The sequence below is a fragment of the Pagrus major genome, chromosome 21 (genome assembly GCF_040436345.1).
Source record: "Pagrus major chromosome 21, Pma_NU_1.0".
NCBI classification, from domain to species: Eukaryota; Metazoa; Chordata; class Actinopteri; order Spariformes; family Sparidae; genus Pagrus; species Pagrus major.
The window spans coordinates 16,311,171-16,334,621 of record NC_133235.1 but is presented as its reverse complement, the minus strand read 5'-3'; the positions used below and the strand labels follow the sequence as shown (position 1 = coordinate 16,334,621).

At 41.0% G+C, this 23,451-nt stretch overlaps 2 protein-coding genes across 5 annotated transcripts in view; both read right to left on the bottom strand.

Moving 5' to 3' along the window:
* LOC141016538 (retinal-specific phospholipid-transporting ATPase ABCA4-like) overlaps positions 1-13,556 on the bottom strand; it is a 42,586-nt gene extending 29,030 nt beyond the window's left edge. For both annotated transcript variants that reach the window (XM_073490950.1, XM_073490951.1), the window contains exons 1-10: positions 13,491-13,556; positions 13,255-13,348; positions 12,969-13,110; positions 12,688-12,827; positions 11,802-11,929; positions 11,425-11,622; positions 6,997-7,086; positions 4,115-4,352; positions 3,293-3,432; positions 2,524-2,640 (exon numbers count right to left, since the gene is read on the bottom strand). In XM_073490950.1, coding sequence (XP_073347051.1) covers positions 2,524-2,640; positions 3,293-3,432; positions 4,115-4,352; positions 6,997-7,086; positions 11,425-11,622; positions 11,802-11,929; positions 12,688-12,827; positions 12,969-13,110; positions 13,255-13,348; positions 13,491-13,556 — 1,353 coding nt within the window. The remainder of the gene's footprint in view (positions 1-2,523; positions 2,641-3,292; positions 3,433-4,114; positions 4,353-6,996; positions 7,087-11,424; positions 11,623-11,801; positions 11,930-12,687; positions 12,828-12,968; positions 13,111-13,254; positions 13,349-13,490) is intronic.
* A 3,930-nt stretch (positions 13,557-17,486) lies between these two features.
* The window catches only part of LOC141017137 (rho GTPase-activating protein 29-like), a 34,186-nt gene continuing 28,221 nt past the window's right edge, over positions 17,487-23,451 (bottom strand). For all 3 annotated transcript variants that reach the window (XM_073491753.1, XM_073491755.1, XM_073491756.1), the window contains 7 exons: positions 23,273-23,371; positions 22,285-22,448; positions 21,903-22,091; positions 21,601-21,738; positions 21,106-21,338; positions 20,242-20,542; positions 17,487-19,402 (listed from right to left, as the gene is read on the bottom strand). In XM_073491753.1, coding sequence (XP_073347854.1) covers positions 18,197-19,402; positions 20,242-20,542; positions 21,106-21,338; positions 21,601-21,738; positions 21,903-22,091; positions 22,285-22,448; positions 23,273-23,371 — 2,330 coding nt within the window. In that variant the 3' untranslated portion in view covers positions 17,487-18,196. The remainder of the gene's footprint in view (positions 19,403-20,241; positions 20,543-21,105; positions 21,339-21,600; positions 21,739-21,902; positions 22,092-22,284; positions 22,449-23,272; positions 23,372-23,451) is intronic.

Below are 23,451 nucleotides of genomic sequence, written 5' to 3'. Positions count from 1 at the left end.
GCCCCTGTGTCAGCTATCCTCAGGAGGCCATTGGCAATGAGTGTACCAAGTTTTGTGTTAATCCGACCAACCGATGTCGAGATATAAAATAGTTCAATTTAAAGAGCGCCACCTAGTGGTCATCAACCAAAATTTAGCACAGAGCCTTAGGGCCTCATGAGGAAGTAGGATCCTGAGTTTGACGTCATTTGGACAAACCAATGTGGAGATATGCAACACTTCCTGTTTGGAACGAAATCTGCAGGAAGTTGTTATTTAATAACTTGAGTATTTCTTGGAATATCAAAATTCTTTTAATAACTTTTTGTCAGGAGGGTCCACAGATGCTGTGTGCAAAGTTTGGTGCAAATTGGTGAAATTGCCTGGGAGGAGTTCGAAAAAGTAGGTTTGCGACATTTCGCGAGCTAGTGAAAAAAAACGCCAGGCAGAAATGGGCGTGGCCTATATCAGGAGATTCAGCACAATTCACTGAACGCGTGGATATAAGGTTTTTGAAGGTGCGACAAAGTATGTGGGAGTTATTAGCCAAAACACACTTTCCTTGATAATAGCGCCACCTAGTGGTGCACGTTCACAACAACAACAGATTATAAAATTTTTCGCCAAGCCTAATGACTTTGCCAAATAAAATCGCCTTTTCATTCACATTCAGGCAGTGAAAAATGCGATCATTTTGGACGAAGGAATAAAATAATAATAATTAAAGCTGCAAGCAGCGATGAACGGGCCCTCGCAGGCCACGCGGGTCGGGCCGTGCTGCTGTCGGGGCGTGCTCCTTACCCGGACCCATTGCCCCGTTATTGTGCGGGCATGTCTTAATTGATAGCCAAAAAGTGGTTTTGTGTTGATAATAGCGCCACTTGCTGGTGATATTTGGTGTGTGAGTTACAGGGGCCGGTCTATACCACCCCAATCAGTTTCATATCCATAAGTGTTATGGTGTGGGCACAGTGCCAATTATAAAATGAAACTGCCACCAGAGCGCCACCTAGTGTCAGATCGGTAACACCTTCGTCAGCTTTCCAGGAGGCCATTGGCAATCAGTGTACCAAGTTTCGTGTTAATCCGACCAAGTGATGTCGAGATATAAAATACTTCAATTTAAATAGCGCCACCTAGTGGTCATGGGCCAAGATTTTGCACAGAGCCTTAGGGGCTCATGGGGAAGTAGTGTCCTGAGTTTCATGTCATTTGGACACACCAATGTGGAGATATGCAACACTTCCTGTTTTGACCCGAATCCACAGGAAGTTGTTATTTAATAACTTGAGTATTCTTTGGCGTATCAAAATTCTTTTAATAACTTTTTGCCAGAAGGGTCCACAGATGCTGTGTGCAAAGTTTGGTGCAAATTGGTGAAATTGCCTGGGAGGAGTTCAAAAATGTAGGTTTGCGACATTTGGCATATTTGCAAATGGAAATTCAGTGCGAATGTGGGCGTGGCCCACATCACTCAATTCAACTGAATTCAGGGAAGACATAGATATAAGGTTAAACAATGTGTGACAAATTATGTGGGAGTTATGAGCCAAAAACGGTTTTGTGTTGATAATAGCGCCACCTGCTGGTCATTTTTGGTGTGTGAGTTACAGATGCCAGTCTATACCACCCCAATCAGTTTCATATCCATAAGTGTTATAATGTGGGCACAGTGCCAATTATAAAATGAAACTGCCACCAGAGCGCCACCTAGTGTCAGATCGGTAACACCTTCATCAGCTGTCCTCAGGAGGCCATTGGCAATGAGTGTACCAAGTTTTGTGTTAATCCGACCAACCGATGTCGAGATATTAAATACTTCAATTTAAAGAGCGCCACCTAGTGGTCATCACCCAAAATTTAGCACAGAGCCTTACAGCATCATGACGAAGTAGGATCCTGAGTTTGACGTCATTTGGACAAACCAATGTGGAGATATGCAACACTTCCTGTTTGGAACGAAATATGCAGGAAGTTGTTATTTAATAACTTGAGTATTTTTTGGAATATCAAAATTCTTTTAATAACTTTTTGTCAGGAGGGTCCACAGATGCTGTGTGCAAAGTTTGGTGCAAATTGGTGAAATTGCCTGGGAGGAGTTCGAAAAAGTAGGTTTTCGACATTTCGCGAGCTAGCATAAAAACGGTAGGCGGAAATGGGCGTGGCCTATATCAGGAGATTCAGCACAATTCACTGAACGCGTGGATACAACGTTTTTGAATGTGCGACAAAGTATGTGGGAGTTATTAGCCATAACGCACTTTCCTTATTACAGCGCCACCTAGCGGTGAAAATCCACAACGACAACAGATTATAAAAATTTTCGCCAGGTTTGATCTATATTCCAAGTTTGGTGACTTTTGGGGTATGTTCAGGGAGTGAAAAATGCGATCATTTTGGCCGAAAAATAATAATAATAATAATCATTCGAAAAACAATAGGGTCCTCGCAGGTTCCCTGCTCGGGCCCTAATGAGTGTTTGTAAGTGTGTTCAAGACTATGTGCAGGTATGACTGTATCTGTGTGTATGTGCAGTTTTCATACCCTGATCATGTTCATCTGGACACTGTTTTGGAAGAAAGCCCAGAGCTGAGGTCCCAACTCCTCCCAGGCCTTGGCCATGTTCTGCAGCCTCTCTAACTCCTCGAATGTTGTGTTGGCCTGCAGCGCACACACACAAATAAACACTATATCAGATCAGTGCACAATGGAGTAAAGTTCACAGATCTGTCAGCAGTGAAAAAGCACAGTCACGTGCTAATAACATTAACATCACCTGATTCTGATTCATTTGACTAAAGATCCTTTGATTGTATACAAATAGTGTCGGACAGCTACCTAAATATTTCATTTAGCTAAGCTCTTAGCTGCAATGCTCTTCAAACAGCAACAAGCGGACAGTCACATTAGCTCATTTTCTTGTCAGGAGCAGATTGCTTAAATCTCATTAAAGAAAACTCCTCCTGAAATCAAGATCTGCTCTGACTCACGAGGACCACTGAATGAGATGTGACAGACGGGAAAACATTCTGTTTTTCCCTTCATTGCTGCAGCTCGCATTCAATTTATTGTTTAATTCTCCCCTCCTCTTCCCTGTGCCTCACACCGCAGTAGATTGCCCCCCTATCCCTCCGCCCTCCTCCTCTGCTCTGCAGTAGTCAGCCCATTCCTGAGAAGGGTGGGAGTTTGGACGCATATAAACAGATACTGAAAGAGGCGAAAAGAAATTGAGAAAGAGAGGAAAAAGTGAGAAGAGAGAGAGACAGAGAAAGAGAGAGAGGTGAAGGGTCGGGCTGGAGGTGGTCTCTCTTACACTCTTTAATATCTTGTGGACGGCAGGGGAGTCGGGGGTGTACAGGATCTTTCCCATCAGCAGGGGCTTGACTGAATTCCACACGATTTTTGTAACAGGGTTGGACTCCAGGGTTTGCATCAGGGCGTTGCAGAAGGGGGCTAATGGGAGAAGAAATGCAAAAACAAAGAGTTTAGAAGAAAAAGGAAGTGGAGATAGAGAAGGATAGATCGAAAGAGAAAGAGAAAATGATGCTTTCTCTCTTTCTCTTTTGATTTATCCTTATTGACTCAGAACACAGAGAATACTTTGATATACAGTATCCTCCAGACCTGGTAACCATTCAGATGCTATTAAATATTAATTGTATTCATTATTATTGTTTCATGTTGGTTCTTGTTTTTCATTTGCACAATTAACAAAACAAATACAGGTTGTCTACAAATTAAAATTTAATGCTCTAACTCTTCAAGTTAATTTCTACCCAAATATTAACACTGATCTTTGAACAGATGATCTCTATCTTATCTAAAAAGTACAGGTAAGTGTAAAGGTATGAATAGGCTTATAGTGTTCACCAAATGAAATAGTATAATATGAAATAAAACAATGACTAATGACAGATTTGAAAAAACAATAAAATCATTATAAAATACCTTTGCATAACATGGACAAACAGTAACCAGTAATTATTTGTCCTGACAGTTAAAATATGAGATATATGTGTAAATCCTCACACTAAAAGGGAAACTACATTAATTCACTGTAAACTGCCTGGAACAATATCATGCTATAAATCCTACTGGATCCATACCATAAACTGTGCTACACCTCTTCACTTACTGGTAGAGTCGTCATAAACATAGTTGTGGCTCTTGGTGCCGTTGACCCCCAGAAACACCTTGTAGTTGTTGTCCTCGTACCAGTTGAAGGACAGGACCCTGGAGCCGCCTCCCTCCGGGTATCCACAGAAGAGGCTCGACACGCTGGACATGAGCTGGGTGAATGAGGTGGGACCGCCGGCTTGGAACAGAGAGGAGACGGCCTTCAGGAGCTCCTGAGAGCTCTCTCGCTGCAACAGCTGTAAATGTAATACAGAGATTCTCTCAGTGGTCAACACACCCGTTAACTTGATGAAGTCACAACCTATGCTTGACAAATCCATCCATTGTCCAAACTGTACGTATATCGGACAGTTTGAATCTTGAGTGTCAAAACCTGGGAAGAAGGCTACAAATTCCTGAAAGCATCAGTCTGCTAACCTACTAGCCTGCAGGAAGAAAAGCTCATCTTTTTCCAATAGATGTTGGGATATATATATATATATATATATATATATATATATATATATATATATACATATATATATATATATATATATATATATATATATATATATATACATATAAATGAGTTGTAGCTTAGTCCGCCGACTAAGCTACAACTCATTTATTTCTTCAGATTATTGAACCCACTTCGGGTAAAAAGTATAGGAGGCTAAAAGGAGCCACACCAGTTAGGTTACTTGTCAAGTATTGCCTTAAATTGTAAATAATTGGCTCTGAGCTGTTTGACCTACGTCAGATAATTATTTACAAGACAGGGATATTTATGTCTTTCATATTCATTCATACTGTGTGTACTTGCATAACATAAACGATCACTTGAAAACAATAGTTTGAAAGATAAGCAAACGTGGGACAGACGCCTCTCCTCACATGTCGAGGATAGTCTGAGGGTGGACTAAATATCCTCCTATTGATGGAACGAAAATAGCTTCATTTCTCCACAGCTTGTATCACTTCCTTTCTAAAGAAAGAGGGAGCGGGCTGCCAATACTTCGACGTTTGAAACGAAACCAACAGATCGCTCCAAAGATAAATTCAGATAATGAATGAAATCAAAGCCTACTATGACCTTAATTCTGGCGAATTACTGTTTCAGATCTGTAGATGATTTAATGATGGATCAGATTTTGGTGGAATTGAGCTCTCCCAGATGTATTTCATCACAAGTCTTCCTCTCTACAATCCCCCTCACAGTTTAAATGTGGAATATATTGCAACACTGATAATCAAACTGGTTCCAGATTGAAAATGACTCATTGCTTTTCTATGTCCCCCACTCAGCCAACGTGTTACGTGTGAACAATTACACACACACATCGAGTTAAAACACACCCCTGAAATTATTTAGCTTTCACTCCCTTTTCCTCCCAAATTCGTCATTTCACACAAACACACGCTCGCTAAATTGAGAGGAAGTAGAGGTGGGTAATGAGAGCATTTGGCTCGCCTTTCTGTCACCACGGTGATACGAGGGTCCCACCTACAGGATGTGTCACCTAAAAGGAATGTCTCTCTCTCTCTCTCTCTCTCTCTCTCTGTCCCTTGGCCACCCCCCACCCCATCTGTGTCTCCCTGACCCTGACTTAGGTGATGATGGGATACACCGTCCTGTGGGACTTACAGAGAACGTGCCGAAACGCACACGACAACACGATCCCAGTTATTCAGTTTGTGTGTGTAAGGGGCCATTGTAGATGATTTTACTATACTGAAGTCTTTCTTGATTGGTTTTATTTATTTTTCATTGTTTGTTTTTATGACTCTGAGCTCAGTACACCTGTTCCTCAGTGTGCTTTTTTTGGATATGAAATGAAGTAAGGCTCCACGACAGCTGCTGATGAAGATCATTTGATATGATTGAAGTTGGGCTACAAAGATCGTTTTGATTATCAATTGAAACACTGAATATTTTCTCAGTTAATCATTTGGTCTGTATCATGTCAGAGAAAGTGAAAGATGCCCATCATCATTCATTAAAGTCAGAGGTGAACCAACAGGCCAAAAAAAGCAACATTGTGTAACTTATTTACCTCAAGATAACAGCTTCAAAATCATTTCTGACAGTGCAGCGTCTTGTAATAGGGTGTATAGTGTCTCTGTCTCGGCCACATCGGGGATGCCAAATCGAACAAATTCCAATTTCTACATAATGTTGCTTTACGAAAATAAACCAAGGGCGTTTTGCTCCAAAAATGAAAGAACAAAAAGTCCTGCACGCTGACCTCTTTCTTTACTTGCAATTACAAAAATTTAAGAATGTTTGGGTACGCAGACCTTCATCAGGGGCATTTTCCTTACCTGATTTCCTAATAACCCGATGAAGGTCTGTGCACCAAAGTGTGGTTATTAAGCAAGTAAAGAGGACAGAGTGTGGGAGTTTTATGGTCTGATTTTGTCGACCCCAAACTTCACCCCATCCACAGCTGTGCCAAAGTTTTGCCCTGCTTGAAAAATGACAAAAATGATTGATCTATTATCAAAATACAGTAGTCGCTGATTATTGTATTGTTGAAAGACTAATAAATTGCTCCAGAAAAAGCTATTAATTGGACGTTCACCTTCAACTTTTGAAGTCTGCATAGACGTATACATGAATGCACATACACACCCACACACAAATATCATGTGAGCCTATGTAGACATATCAGCAGTTGTACAGTCCACATACAGGCTGTTCACCCACGCATGTACACCCCACATTGTTGAGGCATCACTCAGCCAGCTCCTCTGTGAGTGATTCTCAAACAGGGAGCAGCGGAAGAGGCGAGTTTCCTGCAGGGCTAAAAATACTGGTGCCTCTGATCCTGCAGGACCGAGGAGGAGAAGAGAGGGGAGCAGCGTGATTTGAAAGGGATAGGTGGACTTTGGAGCACTTACAGCTTGGATCTTCTCTGATACCGCCTTAAGAACCCTTCCCCAGAAGTGCAGGTCGATCCCCTCGGAGTTGCTGTCCATAACCCGAGGCATCTGTGGAGGAGGGGAAGTCACAAGATGCATCAGTCAAGTGTTTTTTAAAATGAGATGAAAACAGTTAAATTGAGAGATTAAACACAATTTTCTCTTTGTTCTTTTGTATGCTTTGACTGTAAGTGCTCTTGGGAAATCATGTCCCGTGACACCCCTTTGACAAAAAACAAATTCATAACAAGAATCCAGTTAAACAACAACCCTGAGGAGGTGGAGTACTTCCAAGAAATGCTGGAGGAAAGTGTTTGAACACTTTCTTTTAACTTTAGAGGCAGCACAACCAGCAACCTGCTGGGGAAGGCCGCATCACACTTTCCATTTGGTCTTCCTTGCCTTGTGTCTGTGTTCATGGACGACCTGAACCTGTATCAAACTTGAACCTCTCAATATGGAAACTCACTGACATTATTCCCCTAAACCTCCTTCATCAGTGGCTTCTTGAGAAACCATTAGCAGTAGGTGTTAAAAAAAAAAGGAAAAAAAAGGCTGGTCAGGGCATAGTGCTGAGGGCGATGGAAAAGACAAACACGCACATGTGATATCCTTCCTCTCGCATTCCTCGCACTTGCATTTCAATGAACGAAGGAAGGAGGGAGGCGGCGGCGGGGGGGAAAGAGAGAAAGCGAGGGAATAGGAAGGGAGGGTGATGCGAGGTGGATGGGAGACCGGAGTCAGGAGCGTAACGAGGGGAGGGAAATTGCTACAAGGCAGAGGTCACGGTGGTAATGGGCTTTCAACTTAACAGAGCTAACGAGTTAAATACAGAGATCCCAGCTAAGATGTTACTGTAGTACTAATACAAACTAAGTACTACTGTATGTATAAGTATATATGAGGCAAGTTTCTATGCACCTAAGATGTTATATACTGTATTTGTTTTTACTTTAAAGGTCCTGAGAAGATGTTTTCATTATCAGCCTCATACTGTTGGTGGTGAGATTCTACATGAACGTAACCAACGTTAGAACGGCTTGAAGCGAGCGGAGCTCCACTGAAGACATGTGGCTGGGGAGTAGTGAACTACAGGTAATCAAAACAGTAGTTCAGTTACATTTTGCAGTAGCTTGCTGGTGGTTCAACTACATTGTAATCTGCGTTGTGACCCAAGTACTTAAATTACTCTTTTGTCTCACATTTTCTGTGTAATTAACTATTGAAACTATAAACAATTTTGGGCCACGAGAAGAAAGGACAACTTGAATATTTCCATAAGTCATAACTATTGATTGATTAGTGCTAAGTTATGTATCTTACTGAGTAATCCTGATTGCAATACCACCACTTGGACTCTAGTTGACTGAAGGCAAGTGTCTAACATTGTAACAGACATTGTTTCCAAAACCAAAGCTGAAATACACCTTGGGGTGGTTTTCATATATGTATAACCTGTGAACAAGTGGGCACTTTTTGCCAGAAGCTAAAACTCAATTTTTGCTGGCATGTGACTGTTTTGTACTATATTTTGTTATAATTTAATGTACATTGGCAATTTGATAATCTTTTTTCAAGGTAGTTTGAATTACTTTTTAATTTAGCTTAAAGAGACACTGTGTAGTTTTGGAGAAGAAATTCTAACTCAAAATTGTATTATTTACAATATTAATGAGGTAATAATACAAACAAGTATGAAACTGTGTTGTCCTTTAAGCTCAGTTTGTTTAGGCATATAAAAAAAATCAGTCAATGAAGATCTTTCTCTTCTGATCAAAACTACATAGTGTACCTTTAAGTTAACCGGACTAGACTTCTCTGTAGCGTAGCTTAGCTATTATTCAACTTCTTTCAGTGTGAAGTAATGTGTAGCTTCCAAAGCTGTAAATATGAGCAGGTATCGACAATAGAAGGATGGGTGGATAGATGTTTTTATTGCATTTAAAGGAAGGAACAGGAAAATATCATGTCAGATAAGAGGGTTTTGTTCACCAGAAGTGAAGAGAAACAAATAAATAATAACACAAAATGAAGATAAATAACTCTATAATCAACATGTGAATTTCATTGATCATAGTCATTTATTCTATAAGCCTGCACCTCCTTTATGTAACTCCTGTTTGAATATGGACCTCAGGCCAAACATCTACTCCAGCCTGTCGACACTGTGGCCCTGCCATCCTCTTTACTGTGTCAGTCCTGCTGTCGGGTTTGCTGGCAAACAAGTAAGCAGGTGGGCTGGCAGCTACTGTATGTTTACTGAACTCTTCAGACTGGCACATGTTGACGATGTATTTATATGAGATGTAGCTTCACGTCTTACAGAACACCTCACAGGCTGTAGGCGGGGCCCGGCTAAGCCCATTACAGAAACAGGCCAAGAGGGATAATGCTATGTCACCTGACCTGACTCACTCAGGCTGAACCCGAAAACACATGCAGAAGAAATTGCAGGGTGTCGAGGGAGAAAAAAAAGTTTAAATATAGCTCAGTTTGTTGTTGTTTAATCCTCCTTTTATTTTCTTAATCTTCTATAAAATATCCTGTGATACATCTATTTATAAAGGGGGGAATATTTCACAAATATATTCAAATAAAAAACAAATAAAATGGCCTTTTCTATCAATAAAAGGTTGATCTGTGTCTTGCGGTAGTTGTGCCTTCTCTATGATTCTTGCTTTCCATAAATACGTGTGTGTAAACAGTCTGAAACAGAGCCTGTGGTTTATTCCAAGACCCAAAATTAAACCAGTCACTGAGTGAACAGGTCTGGCAGAGACGTCTGAAAGCCAGAATGAGCCGTCAGGCCTCACATGCAATCCTGGCATCATCACCAGCTCTATATAGAACAATGAGCCATCTGACAGGATGCAACAATTCACAACTAAAATTCACCATTCTGAGCACAAAATGTGCAGTCAGGAGGGAGCACATCTTGTATCAATCCAGATCTGTTATGGTTAACTCCCAGAAACAATATCACAGGGTCAACTTGGCCAATGTTATTACAATCGTTATTATGAAAAAGTCCAGCTAGATATGTTTAATTGTGACTGTTATAGACTCAAAACTAACAGGCTGATTGCACAGAGTGCTCTCTGCTTATATTTTAAATATTACATTTGCATCATGATTAATGTTGTTCCAGGACCATCATTTCAAATTACCAAAGCAAAGGCATTGTGGCTGATAAGTTTAAGTAACACTTATTATTTTGAAACTAAGTTCACTTATTCTTTTCCAAATGTCTTCTGTCATTGTTTGGTTAGGTTTAGGAAAATATGATTTGGGTTCAAATATCACAATGTTTAACGTGTGTTTGATGTGTTTGTTTGTTTGTTTTTCCGGTCTTTCTCCCCAAGTGGCAACCCAAGATGGTGAAAATGTGATTGGTCCTGGAGGAACATTAATTATGATGTTCCAGGAACAACACCAACACGGCGTCATCAGAGCACGCGTTGATACAGTGTCTTAAAAAGTCAATGAATGTGTGTCTTTAAAGGATAAGTCTGACTATATTTCATATTTTTCTCATAATCAGCAAATCCCATTAAAAGACCAAAACCAACAATGAATTTATCCAATAACTGGTGCTTCATTGTTGTCTGAAAACTATTCCAAAAAGCCAGAAGCAATGAGCCACACCATTGCACTTGGTGACATAGTACTATTTTTCCATAAACAAACACACACACACACTGTAGTTTATTTTGACACAAACCAACAAACGCCATTCTGCTCCCAGAAATATTGTGTGTGCCAAATGTGTATTAATCTGCTGCTGAAAATATGTTGCAGGACATCAATATATATTTGTAAGTTGTCTTCAGCAGGAACCAACAGCTTGGAGCTGAGTGTTAAAGACAGGCAAGTCAGACAGTATTAAGAGACAGACTTGTTGGCTTTTTATATGAGATTGTTGACAATAAGAAATATAGAATAACCATCCGTATCCTTTAAAATTTTTCGATGGAAACATTTAGTCTCGAGTCCCTGCTGGTTGGCTGTCGCCTACCACAACCTTAAAGATGAATAGCTCTTTAACGTCAGTGAAATAACTGCCACTTTACTGTACTAAATTTACTGTAAACAAATGAGACAATAAGACCGGGCTTCACTGCAAGGACAGGAAGAGGGGCATGATTTTTTCCAACAAACGCAGCCGTCAGAATATCTCTCAGTGGAAATAATGACGAACATGGTAATAAAAAAAGGAATTTCCAAAATAACAATATCAGTGACCACAACCAAGCCAAAGAGTGACGACTGGGAACAAAGGATGGACGTAAGGAGCAACACCCACTTTGTATCAGGAATCACACAATACAGGATAATAGAAGAAAGTCTGACAAACATTGACATTTATAACACGAATATAATGAATGATTGTACTTTCAAACAGCTCACCAGTTTGAAGATTTTGAAGAAGTCCAGGTTAGCATAGAGGACGTCCTCTATCCTCTGCAGCCTTTGCTGGCTCAGGGCACACATGGCGTTGCGGACCCCGTGGAGCCCCATGCGACTGGGGAAGATGATGAAGCGCTCCAGCAGGGCCTGGCTGCAGGCGATGTCTTTCAGCTGCAGGTCCGGGATTCCAAAGGCAAACTGGAGAACATGAAAAAGAGGAGAAAATGGTGAAATCCTGGGTTTATTTTGGGATATGTCTCAAAGAATCATCACATATAATTGCAATAGCCAGGGAAAATATGTAAAAGTATGGAGGCTAGGTTTTTCAACTGTTACATGACATAAACCAAGATGGCATAGCATCAGTCAAACTGCACCTGTTCTAGTCGTAACTTTGCATTGACAAGCTGGTAGACTATAGAGGACGAGAGGTCGGCGTCTCGCAAAAGAAAGGCGGTGAGAACTTCGTCATCCTTCAGAATATCTTCTATCTTCAGCCCACGGCCTAGAAGAGAACCCAACAGCAGATAAAGTGAAAGGTTAGACAGCGTTGACCCGAGCAGCGCTGGACTGTGCGGAGGAAGTGATTCACAGCAGGGCAGCTTGGCAGAGATCTGATCTTTCAGGGAAACTCCAGTGAGGAGGATGTGTGTTGAATGCATGTCCTTGCCAGCAGGCTGAGCTAATTTTCTGAAGTGATATGAAGAACCGTTTTATGTTTGCCCTCAGGCCTGGTCATGAACCATCCTCCGCATACGAATGTCCACAAGAGGAGTGAAGGGGAAAAGGGAGTTTATACAGCAATATCCTGGCTAGAGCTGCAAAGATTAATCGATTAGTTGTAAACTATTAAATTAAACAACAGCTATTTTGAAAAGCGATCAATCGGTTTGAGTCATTTTTCAAAAGAAAAAAAAAAGGCAAAATGGTCTCTGGTCTCTGGTTCCAGCTTCTTAAAGGTGAATATACAAAAGAGAAGTGAGTATTTTTGGGTTGTGGACAGAACAAGATATTTGAGGATGTCATATTGAAAACACTGATCAGCATTTGCTGAACAGAAAGAGGATGTTCATACAACAACAAGACTAAAAGGATTTTCCATCTTGGCCAGAAAGCTACAATCAAACATAGCTGACCTGTGTCAACAGTCTTGTTCTCCTTTGATTACAGAGTTGAAACAAACCACTGTTACTAACCGTTTTCATCTCAAGAGAAGTGCTTCCATCTGAACCATCTGAACCATTTTTCACATTTGCCCTTTACCTGACAGCACAGATGGGTTGTTGCGTAACGTCTCCATGAAGTTTGACAAGGACGACACGTCGTGCCAAAGACGGCCAAGCTGCTGGACTTCATTCTCATTGAGCAGAAGCTCCTGGGCGTCAACATAGAACCGTGCCAATCTAGAACAAACCAAAAAACTCACAGAATTAGTCTAATTGATTGATTTAAGTATCATACAATATGTAGAATGTCTAATGATTTATAAGTGTTGATAAGCAAATGACAGTGAAGATTTGAGAGTGTGCCATGATCAGGCTTACACTGAGTTGTTGTAGTTGGAGACGACGCCTGGAGACTCTCCTCTGGTTGGATATCTGAAGCAGGGGTTGTTGGCGTTGCAGAAGATGCCCTGGATCCAGGGAAGAATCCCTGCTGAGGGCATGGCCTTGTTGGGGAAATGACCTGAAGAAACAGTCAAAACATGTGAGGGCATGTGAGGGCTTTTAAAAAGAGTTGCCAAATTGTTATTCTCTGTGAAAAGAACTCGGATTTTAAGAATTTCAATCAAGATCACTACGATAGCTTGTTAATATTGTATCTTCTTACATTCATGTTGTTTGTACAGTGGATTGGCCTTCCTCAGCCACACCAGGCCAATGAATAACAACACTGGCCAGCAGATCTCGACCAGAAAGCGGACCTGGACAGAAACAAGTAAAGTGTGAGTTATAAACACTGAATTTAATCCAGACTCTATCAGAGAGATGTTGGATGCTGTCGTTCGTGGTGTTTTTATATTGGATGGCATTATAATGAACGGTGTTTCAAAGTTTTCATACTACCTTCTGTCTTTTGCGGAGAGTCCAGTTCTTCCACAGTAACAGGCGGATTTGGGAGCCTGTCTTCATTGCTCCGCAGCTTCTCCCCTGGAAGGGGTCATCAGACTGTGACAAACCTGCAGATACACGACTCCATCAGTGATGACACAATGCACAACATGAATTTTATCAGCCATTAATGAATATTTACCTGCTTCTGTGGCTGATACCAATAAGATAACTTTAATAATTTCACATTTCTACATTTTAAAAAGTTCCTAAGCTGTAGTTTATGCACGCCTGAGGGTAAGGAAGGCCAAGATGTAGTGAGCGACGATGGACAATTCAATATTCCTTGTAGCTCTAAACAGATTTGTAGAGTTAAAACTTGTTAAATCTTTCTTCCTGCTCTCAGAATACTTGTGAAACATGTATCGCGGATTGCAATCATGTTGTCTTCTTCTGAAAGTGTCGAAAAAAGACCCAGAAGGCAGAAAGACCTAAAATAGTTTCTAAAACATTTAAAAACATCTTACGTCACATGGTCCGCTATTGTTGCTTTTTTAGGTACTAAACTTTTTTTAGTACTCATTACCTCAAATGAGTCACGAGTTTTCAGACGAGTGGAGAAACATGACAACTGCTGATTTTTCAAGGACACGAGGGGTCATTGAACAGTTTGACGAGAACAAAAATGACGTGACCACTATGAAAGAATAGAGACGGTTCCAGGAGGTTTGTGTTGTTTTTTCCTTTAAATTGTCCATCTGTATGTTTACTACTGATCCAAATCCACTGATCTATGGATAAAACCCCAACAAGAAAGACATTTATTTTTGGTCTTGAAACGCACTGTTGTTGCTCAGACTTTGTTTCGGACCTGACCTTGAGTCAAACTTGACTGCACCTGCTCTGAGCATTACCTTGGATTTGCTCCAAGTGGTCTTCAATACAACCTTAGACAGACCATCCTTCAAGCCACTTCTTGGAAAGCATACGTGCTCCCGAGCAAGACGCTACAAGCTCTCAGGTTTATTGTGTCAGCATGTTGGCAAATGGAGGAATTTATCTTCAGGAAAATACAACATCGTGATTAACAACCTATAAACATGAGCTTGTATGTTTATGCATGCGAAACAGTGTATGCAATTTGTACCTACTCAATCATAAAGACTTATTCCAAATAACAAATTCATTTTGGAGCTGAACACTGAAAAGAAAACCTCAATTGCCAATCACATACACACGTTATTCGCAGATGACCTCAGAGAATGTCGGACATGAAGAGTAATTTGTTCAGAGAGTGACATGTCCAATAGATTACCGCAGACTGGCAGACTGAGCATGCAGGGACATAAAACGACAGGACGGAGACTGTGAGACTAAAACAGGAGAGTAAAGGCTGTCATTGTGTCTGAAATCACCTCATTACTCAAACAGTAATTACACATGACAGGACTTCCTTGACAGAAACCTGAAGTAATTTTGTGGCAACATGTCTCATGATCTAAAAACTGCTGTGTGTTTTAGCAACAAATACAAGAAGTGATATCAGAAAAAACATTAAAGGAAAAACCCACTCAGATCTCTGTTTTTACAACATTATAAAATGTTCAAATGTTAGTTAGACAAAACTAAAACAGTAATTAGCAGCCACACACCTGTCACATCTTACAGCAGTTCTATTTTGTCAGCAGAACAGTTCGTTCTCATCCTTACCTCTTATGGAAAGATATAAAAGTCGTACGACATCTAGAGAGAAACGGCTTCACGATCAAGCTGAAGTAATAGAAAACATTAAGCAAAGGTAGAACAGCTCCGTACGATTCCCCGCCGTCCACTCTCTCTCCTCTGCCTGCAGGTCAGCAGCACGCCTAATCTGATTGCTCTAATCTCCCGGCTCAACACGGGCAGGCAGAAAAAAGACAACAGTCATCCATTTTGAGGCAGAATTAGGGGGATATGTGCTGGGGAGGACAGGAGGGATACTGGTGGAAGGAAACTGTTCTGTGTAAGAACCAAAATGTTTGTCAAAAAGTGTCCATGAGGAAGATTTAACCTGCACAGCTGTCACTCTGCAAGAAATTCCTTTCGCTTAACACCTACAAAATGAATCAGAGTTTTGACTTAGCCACAGAGGAGCTTTCCAGACTCACAGACATGACGTTTGTGGCTGTTTTTGTGTCGCACACGTCTGAAATGACTCACTCCTGTCGAGCAGTTTGACAAGATGAAGCAGATGACACAGGTAATTAGGTCTGTAGGATGTGAAGCCTTGACAGTAGGACATTAAAACCACTTGAACCTGTTGTGAACTGTGTACAACAGACAGCTGTGATGCGAGGTGAATTCAAGGCTTAAAGCTGCTCAAGTCTGGGCATTTCTGGTGGCTCAGGTAGTTCATGGTGTCACATAACTCCTCTTATTTGTCAAATACATCATGTTTGCCAAAATATCTGACAATGTCAACACACAGGGTTATAATACCTATAAAGGAAACTAGGGCTGCAACCAACAAATATTTTCATTATCGATTCATCTGCCAATCATTGCCAAGACTGATCTATGAAGCGTTTCATAAAAAAAATGCTCATCACAACTTCCCAGCGCCCAAAGTGAAGCCTTCAAATTGCCTATTTTGTCCAACCAACAGTCCAAAACCAAAAGACTCTTCATTGACAATCATAAATGACAAAAAAAGCAGAAATCCTCACATTTAAGAAGCTGGAACCTGCAAATGTTGCTGCAATTTCTTTTGAAAAATGATTAAAACGATCGATTTTCAAGAGTTTACGATCAATTAATAGACAAGGGACCCCTGTTTCAACATTTGTAGGCGTGACACCAGAGGATATTTCTAAGGAGACCTCAGGACATCTCCAGCTGTGTTTGTGGCAACCAAAACAGGTATTTTAGGCCAAAACATGCCTTTTCCTAATCCTCACCGAGTGGGTTTTGTGCTGAAAACTAACCACAGCACAAGCACAGTGTTGTCACTATATAAAATGGAAAACTGAACCCAAAGAAATGTAAAGTTGTAACATAAACCATGTGAAGTTTCGACATAGCTGTGTTTTTCAGAAAATCATACTGCCAACATTTATATACGAGTTTTTTCTGCTTTTCTCTGTTTCATATTATTTCAGTTTCGTCATCTAACGGTCTTCGTCAGCCACTGGTAAAACAAAACACACTATTTGAAGATGTTTCTTTAGGCTCTAGAATATCGTGACTAGTAATAATTGATTAACTGAGAAATGTGAAGCCCTACATCTGTTACTAATCGACAATAGGCTCCTATTTAAAAGTAACAGAGATTTAGTGGGTTACAAACATAAAATCAACCTGGTCTCATCAATTTGAGTACAAACAACATAACGCTACACTTTCAAACTGAGTGCAGTAAATACGACAAAGTTCAATTATGCTCGTGGGTGATGCGCCAATCCTTCACATTAACTTCTGTGGAGAGCAGATCCATAGTCAGGTGACCTTTGTTGTCATGGTCACATGAATAAACATGCGATTAAATTTGTGAAACTGTTGTAGTTTGGTTAGGTTGGAGAAGATGACATTACGTAGGTAGAAGGATTTAAATATGTTAAATCCATTAAGTCAACATTGACTTTTAGCTCTCCTGGGTGAACCCATCAACCCAAACCTCCACCCTACTTTCTCTGTCTTTATACTCCGTCATCTGACATCTTTATTTTTATGTGGTATTTGGCCACATGTGCTTTCAGCAGAACTTAATGGGAAATACTGGCTCAGCTCAGGGAGATGCTCTGCTGTTCTCTTATAGACAATGATAATAAAGACTTGACTCTTGAATCACTGCACACAATTTGAAAGTCTCAAGCTGTGTTATCTGGACTCGCATTGAAGCAACTGGGCTGGATAAAACACATAAACATACATCGCAGGGCTTTAAAAGAAACCTTCAAAAGTTTTAAATGTAAACATTGTTCTCTGAGGCACTGAACAGAGATCTTAAAAAATAAACTCAACTAGGAACCAAAGTTACAGTTTAAACTACATTTTTAATTTGCAGCAAGTACTGTTGCATGTCATTTTTCTTTTGTATAGTCACAATAACGCGATGAGACAAACAGACTGTGACAAACATGCAGTATGTATGAACGAATATAAAAAACGTAAACAGATACATATGGTTTACATACTGAGAAAAGATGTACCAATCACAGGCTACAATGGACACATTTAAAACGTTGAACTCTTTAAAACCTCAAGTTAAAAATACTTCCATCTATTCCTTGTGGAATAAAATATAAAATTAAGCAAATTTTAACATTTAAAGGCAACATTAGAATTTGAACCTGGATTAAGTGCATTGTGTGATTACAATAAAATATAATTTTCGTAACAAATCAAACAAGGAAAACAAACGATAGGCTTAAACTTCTTTACATAAAGATGTCAATTTGTGGTCGACAAACTTTCTTTGACACAAAAATAGACAATTCATGTGTTTGTTATTTAAATCATTCCATGTTGGCATCAGACTTGCAGTATTTGCTTGTTTTGAATTGAGACATTTTTTTACTTGAACATGTACAACACAATATATTAGTACTTATAACACTTTCATGGTTTATTTTCACAGGCCTATATTTTCTCCCACTCTCAGCTTGTATGATAAAAATGTTTTCCCAGTATACACTATGGCACAGATACATTAATATTTACAGATATAATATGTTTATTTGGTGTCAGACAAAATGAGCCTCTCTGTGTTCAAGCTCCTGCAGACGCCGAGGTCGCAGTCTTTGGTAGACGGGTTTAGTCTCACTGGGGCTGAGGTCTTCGGGGCTGCTCGGGGGAGGGGACTGGGGGGGCGAAAGGGTAGCTGAGGTCGAGACCCCGGGGTCAATGGCGCTGTCGGTGGAGTCCTGTGTCTGGAGCCGTGTCTGTGGGGGGCTTGTAAGCTCAGGGGACGGCGTGGCTACCTCGGCAGGTTTGGTGGAGGGGAGCAATGAGGTGGTGGTGGTGGTGGTTGTGAAGGTGGTAACAGTAGTAGTCCAGTTTGGAAGTGTCCTAGCTCTGCTGTTAATGGAAGCAGGGGGCTTGTAGAAAGTCCCAGGAGGAGGCTGCAGAGTTCTCGGTGCCCTGAGTGTTAGCGGAAGGTTTGGTGAGCTTCTGAACTCACTGACTGAATTATCTGTGTCATTTTCCCTTTTAGAAGTCCAGACAGGCTTGACTGACATTGTGTATGGGTTGTTGGAGAACATGGTGCTCACACTGCTTGTGGTAGGGGCCACAGAGGCAGTAGTTACTGCTGGGCTAACAGTGACAGGCATTGTTGCCTTTACAGGTTGTACTCCAGAGCTGGCAGATGGCAGGTTGGCCATAATCATAGCAGTCCTGGGTGTAACATCATAGTGCTTGTACTTCCTGTCCCACGTTCTCCTGTTCATTGTCTGTGTGTCAATAAAAGGAGTGATGTAATAGGTGCTAACCCTGGATGAGCCACTTTGACGAGCCTTATCTGTCTCGGGTACCTCCTGTATAGTTTCAGAGACGGGGTCCTGCTCAGAGCTCGGATTAACGTTAGCAGCAGTGTTACGGTTATTCCTCTCGCTGATCTGGGCAGGGGTGGGCAGGCGTTCCAGCGGCATGCTGATCGGCCGAGACACATGTCTGGTGCGCTGGGTGCGTAGCTGGACCTTTGGTGCAACAGCAGCAGTGGTGGTGCTGGTGGTGGTGGAGGAGGGGATAATGGTGGTGCTGGGACGGCCAAACACTAAAGTTGACCTCTGGACTTCTCCCCCACTAGATGACTGGATCCCGTTGAGTCTGTCCAGGGCTGAAACCTCCGTTCTGTCTGTTCTGTCTGTTCCTGGCTGCACCTCCTGAACCTCATCCAGGATGTGTGAGGACGGGATTACTGATGAGTATCTTTTGTACACTTTGGCACCCTGCAGGGAAAAAATAAACAATTAGATTACAATCAGTGCGCCACATATCAATTAGTAGTTCATGAATACACATAACTTACATAAATGCTTTAATATTCCTTAAGAGTACTCCAGAACCAGAGATATCATCTCTTTTATTCCATGCATTCTACTCCATTTTCTAAACATAGCGCCAACATTACCCACAATGCTATTCGACCACCAACAGTCGGAGATTCAAGTGTGTTATACTACGAGCCCCTAATGTAGCCTTAAGCTGCTAGCCTAGAGCAAGGATCAGGAGGGGCTACAAAGGTCTTTGAATCTTCTTTTCAACTCCACACTTTCAAACTAGTCTTTAGGTGACATCACTCAAGGCAATTTTGTTAACCCATTAACATAAAAAACTAGCTTTATTATCTCGAGATAACAAAAAATATTAACTTGTGATCTTGAGATAAAAGCATTAAAAGGTGCAATATGTTAGAATTGACGACCTGTTGAATTCATACTTGAAACAAATAGGGGGCAGCATATAACCAGAGTAACCGCTTAATGCTGCTAAATGTAGTGGCTTAGCTCAGTTAGCAGTGCAGCTAGCTGTGAGCTCAACATTTACACTGCTAACAAGGGAGCTTTGGACTGAAACAGGCTGGGGCTAGCTGGTTAGCATGCTAACATCAGTATATATCTTTGCAACACAGTTCACAGAAGTCATAACGTTATTTTTTCACATTCTGTGGATGATTTTAGTCAATTTAATAACAAGCAAGGTTGTCCTCAGCTCCTGAAGATTGCTTCCACAATAGCAAAACAAGTGCAGGCTAGAGCAATGAGAACACCCCTCCATCCCTCCTCACCTCTTTGATGTCCATCAGGGAGGTGGAGTGTCTGCTGAGTCGCTGAACCTTCTCTTGTGGTGTGAGTCTGGGGGACGCCTGTCCGGCTGTGGTGATGTCGGAGCCAGACAGAAGCGACATGTCAAAGATCGTTTGGAAGTGTCGCACCAGCAGCTCCACCATCAGGGCCTGGTAGGGGTAGTCTACCAGGGAGGACAGGGACACCTCAGCGTCTGTCTGTCGGGGTTTGATCAGCGTGGGGCCAAAGATAATGCCCAAGTTACTCGCAGTCATCTTGTTCTCCTCTGCCTGCTCAGTCACTCTGCGGGAGCAAACAGTGGTGATGAGTTTCATTCATAAACCACACATTACAGGTATCGTTCAAGTATTTGATCTAGGTTGTAAGGAACAGTACATTGATTCAGTATCAGACACAGGATGTGAGTTAAGGTTTCACTGAACAAACTTCAGTGAAAACAGTCTGAAAGAAATGAAACCTGCCTCCACAAACTGTTAACAAGCCAAATCCCTTTTCTGTCATGTGATGATCGAAAAAGTCTCATCACTTCAGCAAAACACTAATTTCACACAATTTCACACAAACATAAATACTAATTTCTTGGCCATGAAATCATCAAAGTTAAATGTTAAGATCATGAGAGTTCAATTTTCAATTTAAAAGGATTAGTGCTTGGGTCAGATTTGAAAACAAACTGGACATGACTATTAAAAGAACATGAGTTTTATGTCATTTGTGCTACTTCCTCTGTGCTATAGGGAAGTCTCTGTTTCCCTTTGTGGCGTATGAGGAAGTTTGTGAATCAGTCTATTTGTGCAGAGAGGGACAGACAGGAATCCTTACAATGGTCGAGCTCTGGGTTTTACCTGTTGAGATGAGCTATAAGGAAGCGCAGAGTTCTGTAGTTGGCTGTCGGCAGCTGTTGGAGAAAGTCTCTGATCTTGAAAATGACTCTGTTGAGCTGGACACTCGGCCTGCCTTTCTCTCCTGTCTGGGTGCTTTGAGCTTTATCAGCCTCCTCCACAATCACTCTCTGGCACTCTTTGGCCAAGCCGATAACATCGTTGTAGTATCGATACAGGATCAATGGCTCTGGTAACTGGACACAGAGGGGAAACGGTGAAGTGTTTTGTGTTATTAGAAGTTGAAAATGTGTGAAAATACCAAATGTGTAGTGAATAAAATGTTTGCTTAAAGTAAGTACAAATACATAAGATCACAATGTTAGTCCCAGGTTCAATGACCCATTTTATGATTAAGACTTTAACTCTTGCGATACTACATAGAAAAATATGTAACATATGATAATTTAATAATAATTTAACTGATTTGCAAGTGTTCAGTAAGAATTTAAGACCCACCTGTCTCAGGTAAAGTTTGAGGACATTGCTGATGTCATGAGGTGAGAGATCAGACAGCTCAACCAAGTCCTTCCCATTTTCAAACGCCTGACAGAGCTTCTCGACACGTGATTTGGCACCATTCACACGATAAATCCCCTGTCAGGAAAAAAACAGGTTCATTTTTACCATTATTTCCAAAACCTAACCCAAACTGTGGTATTTAAGTTAAGAAAATAAAATTTGTATCGCTTGAAAAAGCACTGCAATTCAAGATATCAAATGATAAAGATTAACTACACTGTGTGAAAAACTAAGTTTACCTTGATGTTGAGTGCTCGACTCTCAATCTCAGAGGTGCACTTCTTGATAATAAAAGGGATACCATCTGGGCTGTTCTTTGATGCTTGGGCAAAGTCGATACCGAACAGGTGTAGTCTGCCTTGAAGCTTTTTATGGCCACACTGGATAGCAAGTGTCTCTAGACACTTCTTATGGCAAGCCAGGGAGCACTGGTAAAAGGAAAGGCAAAATATAGGAAATTGATTGATTGATACTTGGACAAAACTTAATCAAGTCAGAAGCCCAAAGGCAACATGTAGTGGCTGTCTGCTATATTTACAAATTTTACTGCATCAATGAAACAAATTCACATATGTAACGTTATAATTTCTACAGCTGATGATAGAGTATATAATACCTTACCTCCTCACACTCAGCTCCATGGAAAACCACCAGACTATCACACTCTCTGCACTTAGATGGAGCTCGTAGTTTTCTCAACTTATGGGTTTGAGCAGCTTTGGACATCTGAGCATTTCTGAATGGACCAGGAGAACTGGCCGTCTCTGTCACCATCTCTGCCAGACCTGAAAAACCAGAGCCACTGATGAGGAAACTAATTTGACCGGTGACTTCAGCTTTGTTCTCATATAGGGGGGACAAATACTGATCCTCTGTGAAGGCAATCAGAGAAGTCTTTGTTGATGTCACGTCACTACATACAGTAAATGGCAGCTTTGAGTAATTTTCCTTTCCTGCTTGTTGACACATTCATTCAGAGCCTGATTTAGAAAATTCAGGGGTGTGACATAACAAAAGTCATGGACACTTATTTATCTATTTAAAAATAATCCCTCCAGGTATATAAAGTCAAATTCTGCTATAAAAAGAGCCATTATTCTCATATTTTCTGCATAAATGTACTTTCTAGTCAGACAGCACAAGGTTACATGTTAACCCACAATAAATAAAATAAATAAATAAATAAAAAAACATAGGGAAAGAAAGAAAAGAGCTGCTCTTCTGCCTTGATTCAAAATGACAAAATAAACATACAGACTGACCGGGACAGCTCAGCATAGATACAGGAAGTATAAGCCGAGGCCATACGCCAAAACTAACATGACCCCCATCTGTGCCGCTCCATTGAGTGTAAAAACATTTGAAGTAAGCGAAATCCACCACAGAGCCAGGCGCATAAAAAAGCACCATATATGATGTGTGCAGCAGTCCCTCTCTCTCTCTCTCTCTCACTCACTATTTGTCCCTCCCTTGTTTAACTTCCCTGTCACATAAATGGACACACTGACTGGTTGTCATGGCAGACACAAGGCCAAAATTGGTATACACATTAGCATGCATCTGCCTGAGGAGAGGGGGGGCACATAAAACACCCACACACACGCCTTACCATTGTCTGAGGGCGACGGTGGCTCTCTCTCATCCAGGTCATCAGCAGAAGACATGGTCCCAGTGGAAGGAGTCCTCGGCAGTCGTCGTTTAAAGTCACCTGCACATATATAGATACAAAAGTCATGAATCTGTACATAACAATGCTCAGATTTTCGAGCACAAAGACATATACCACTG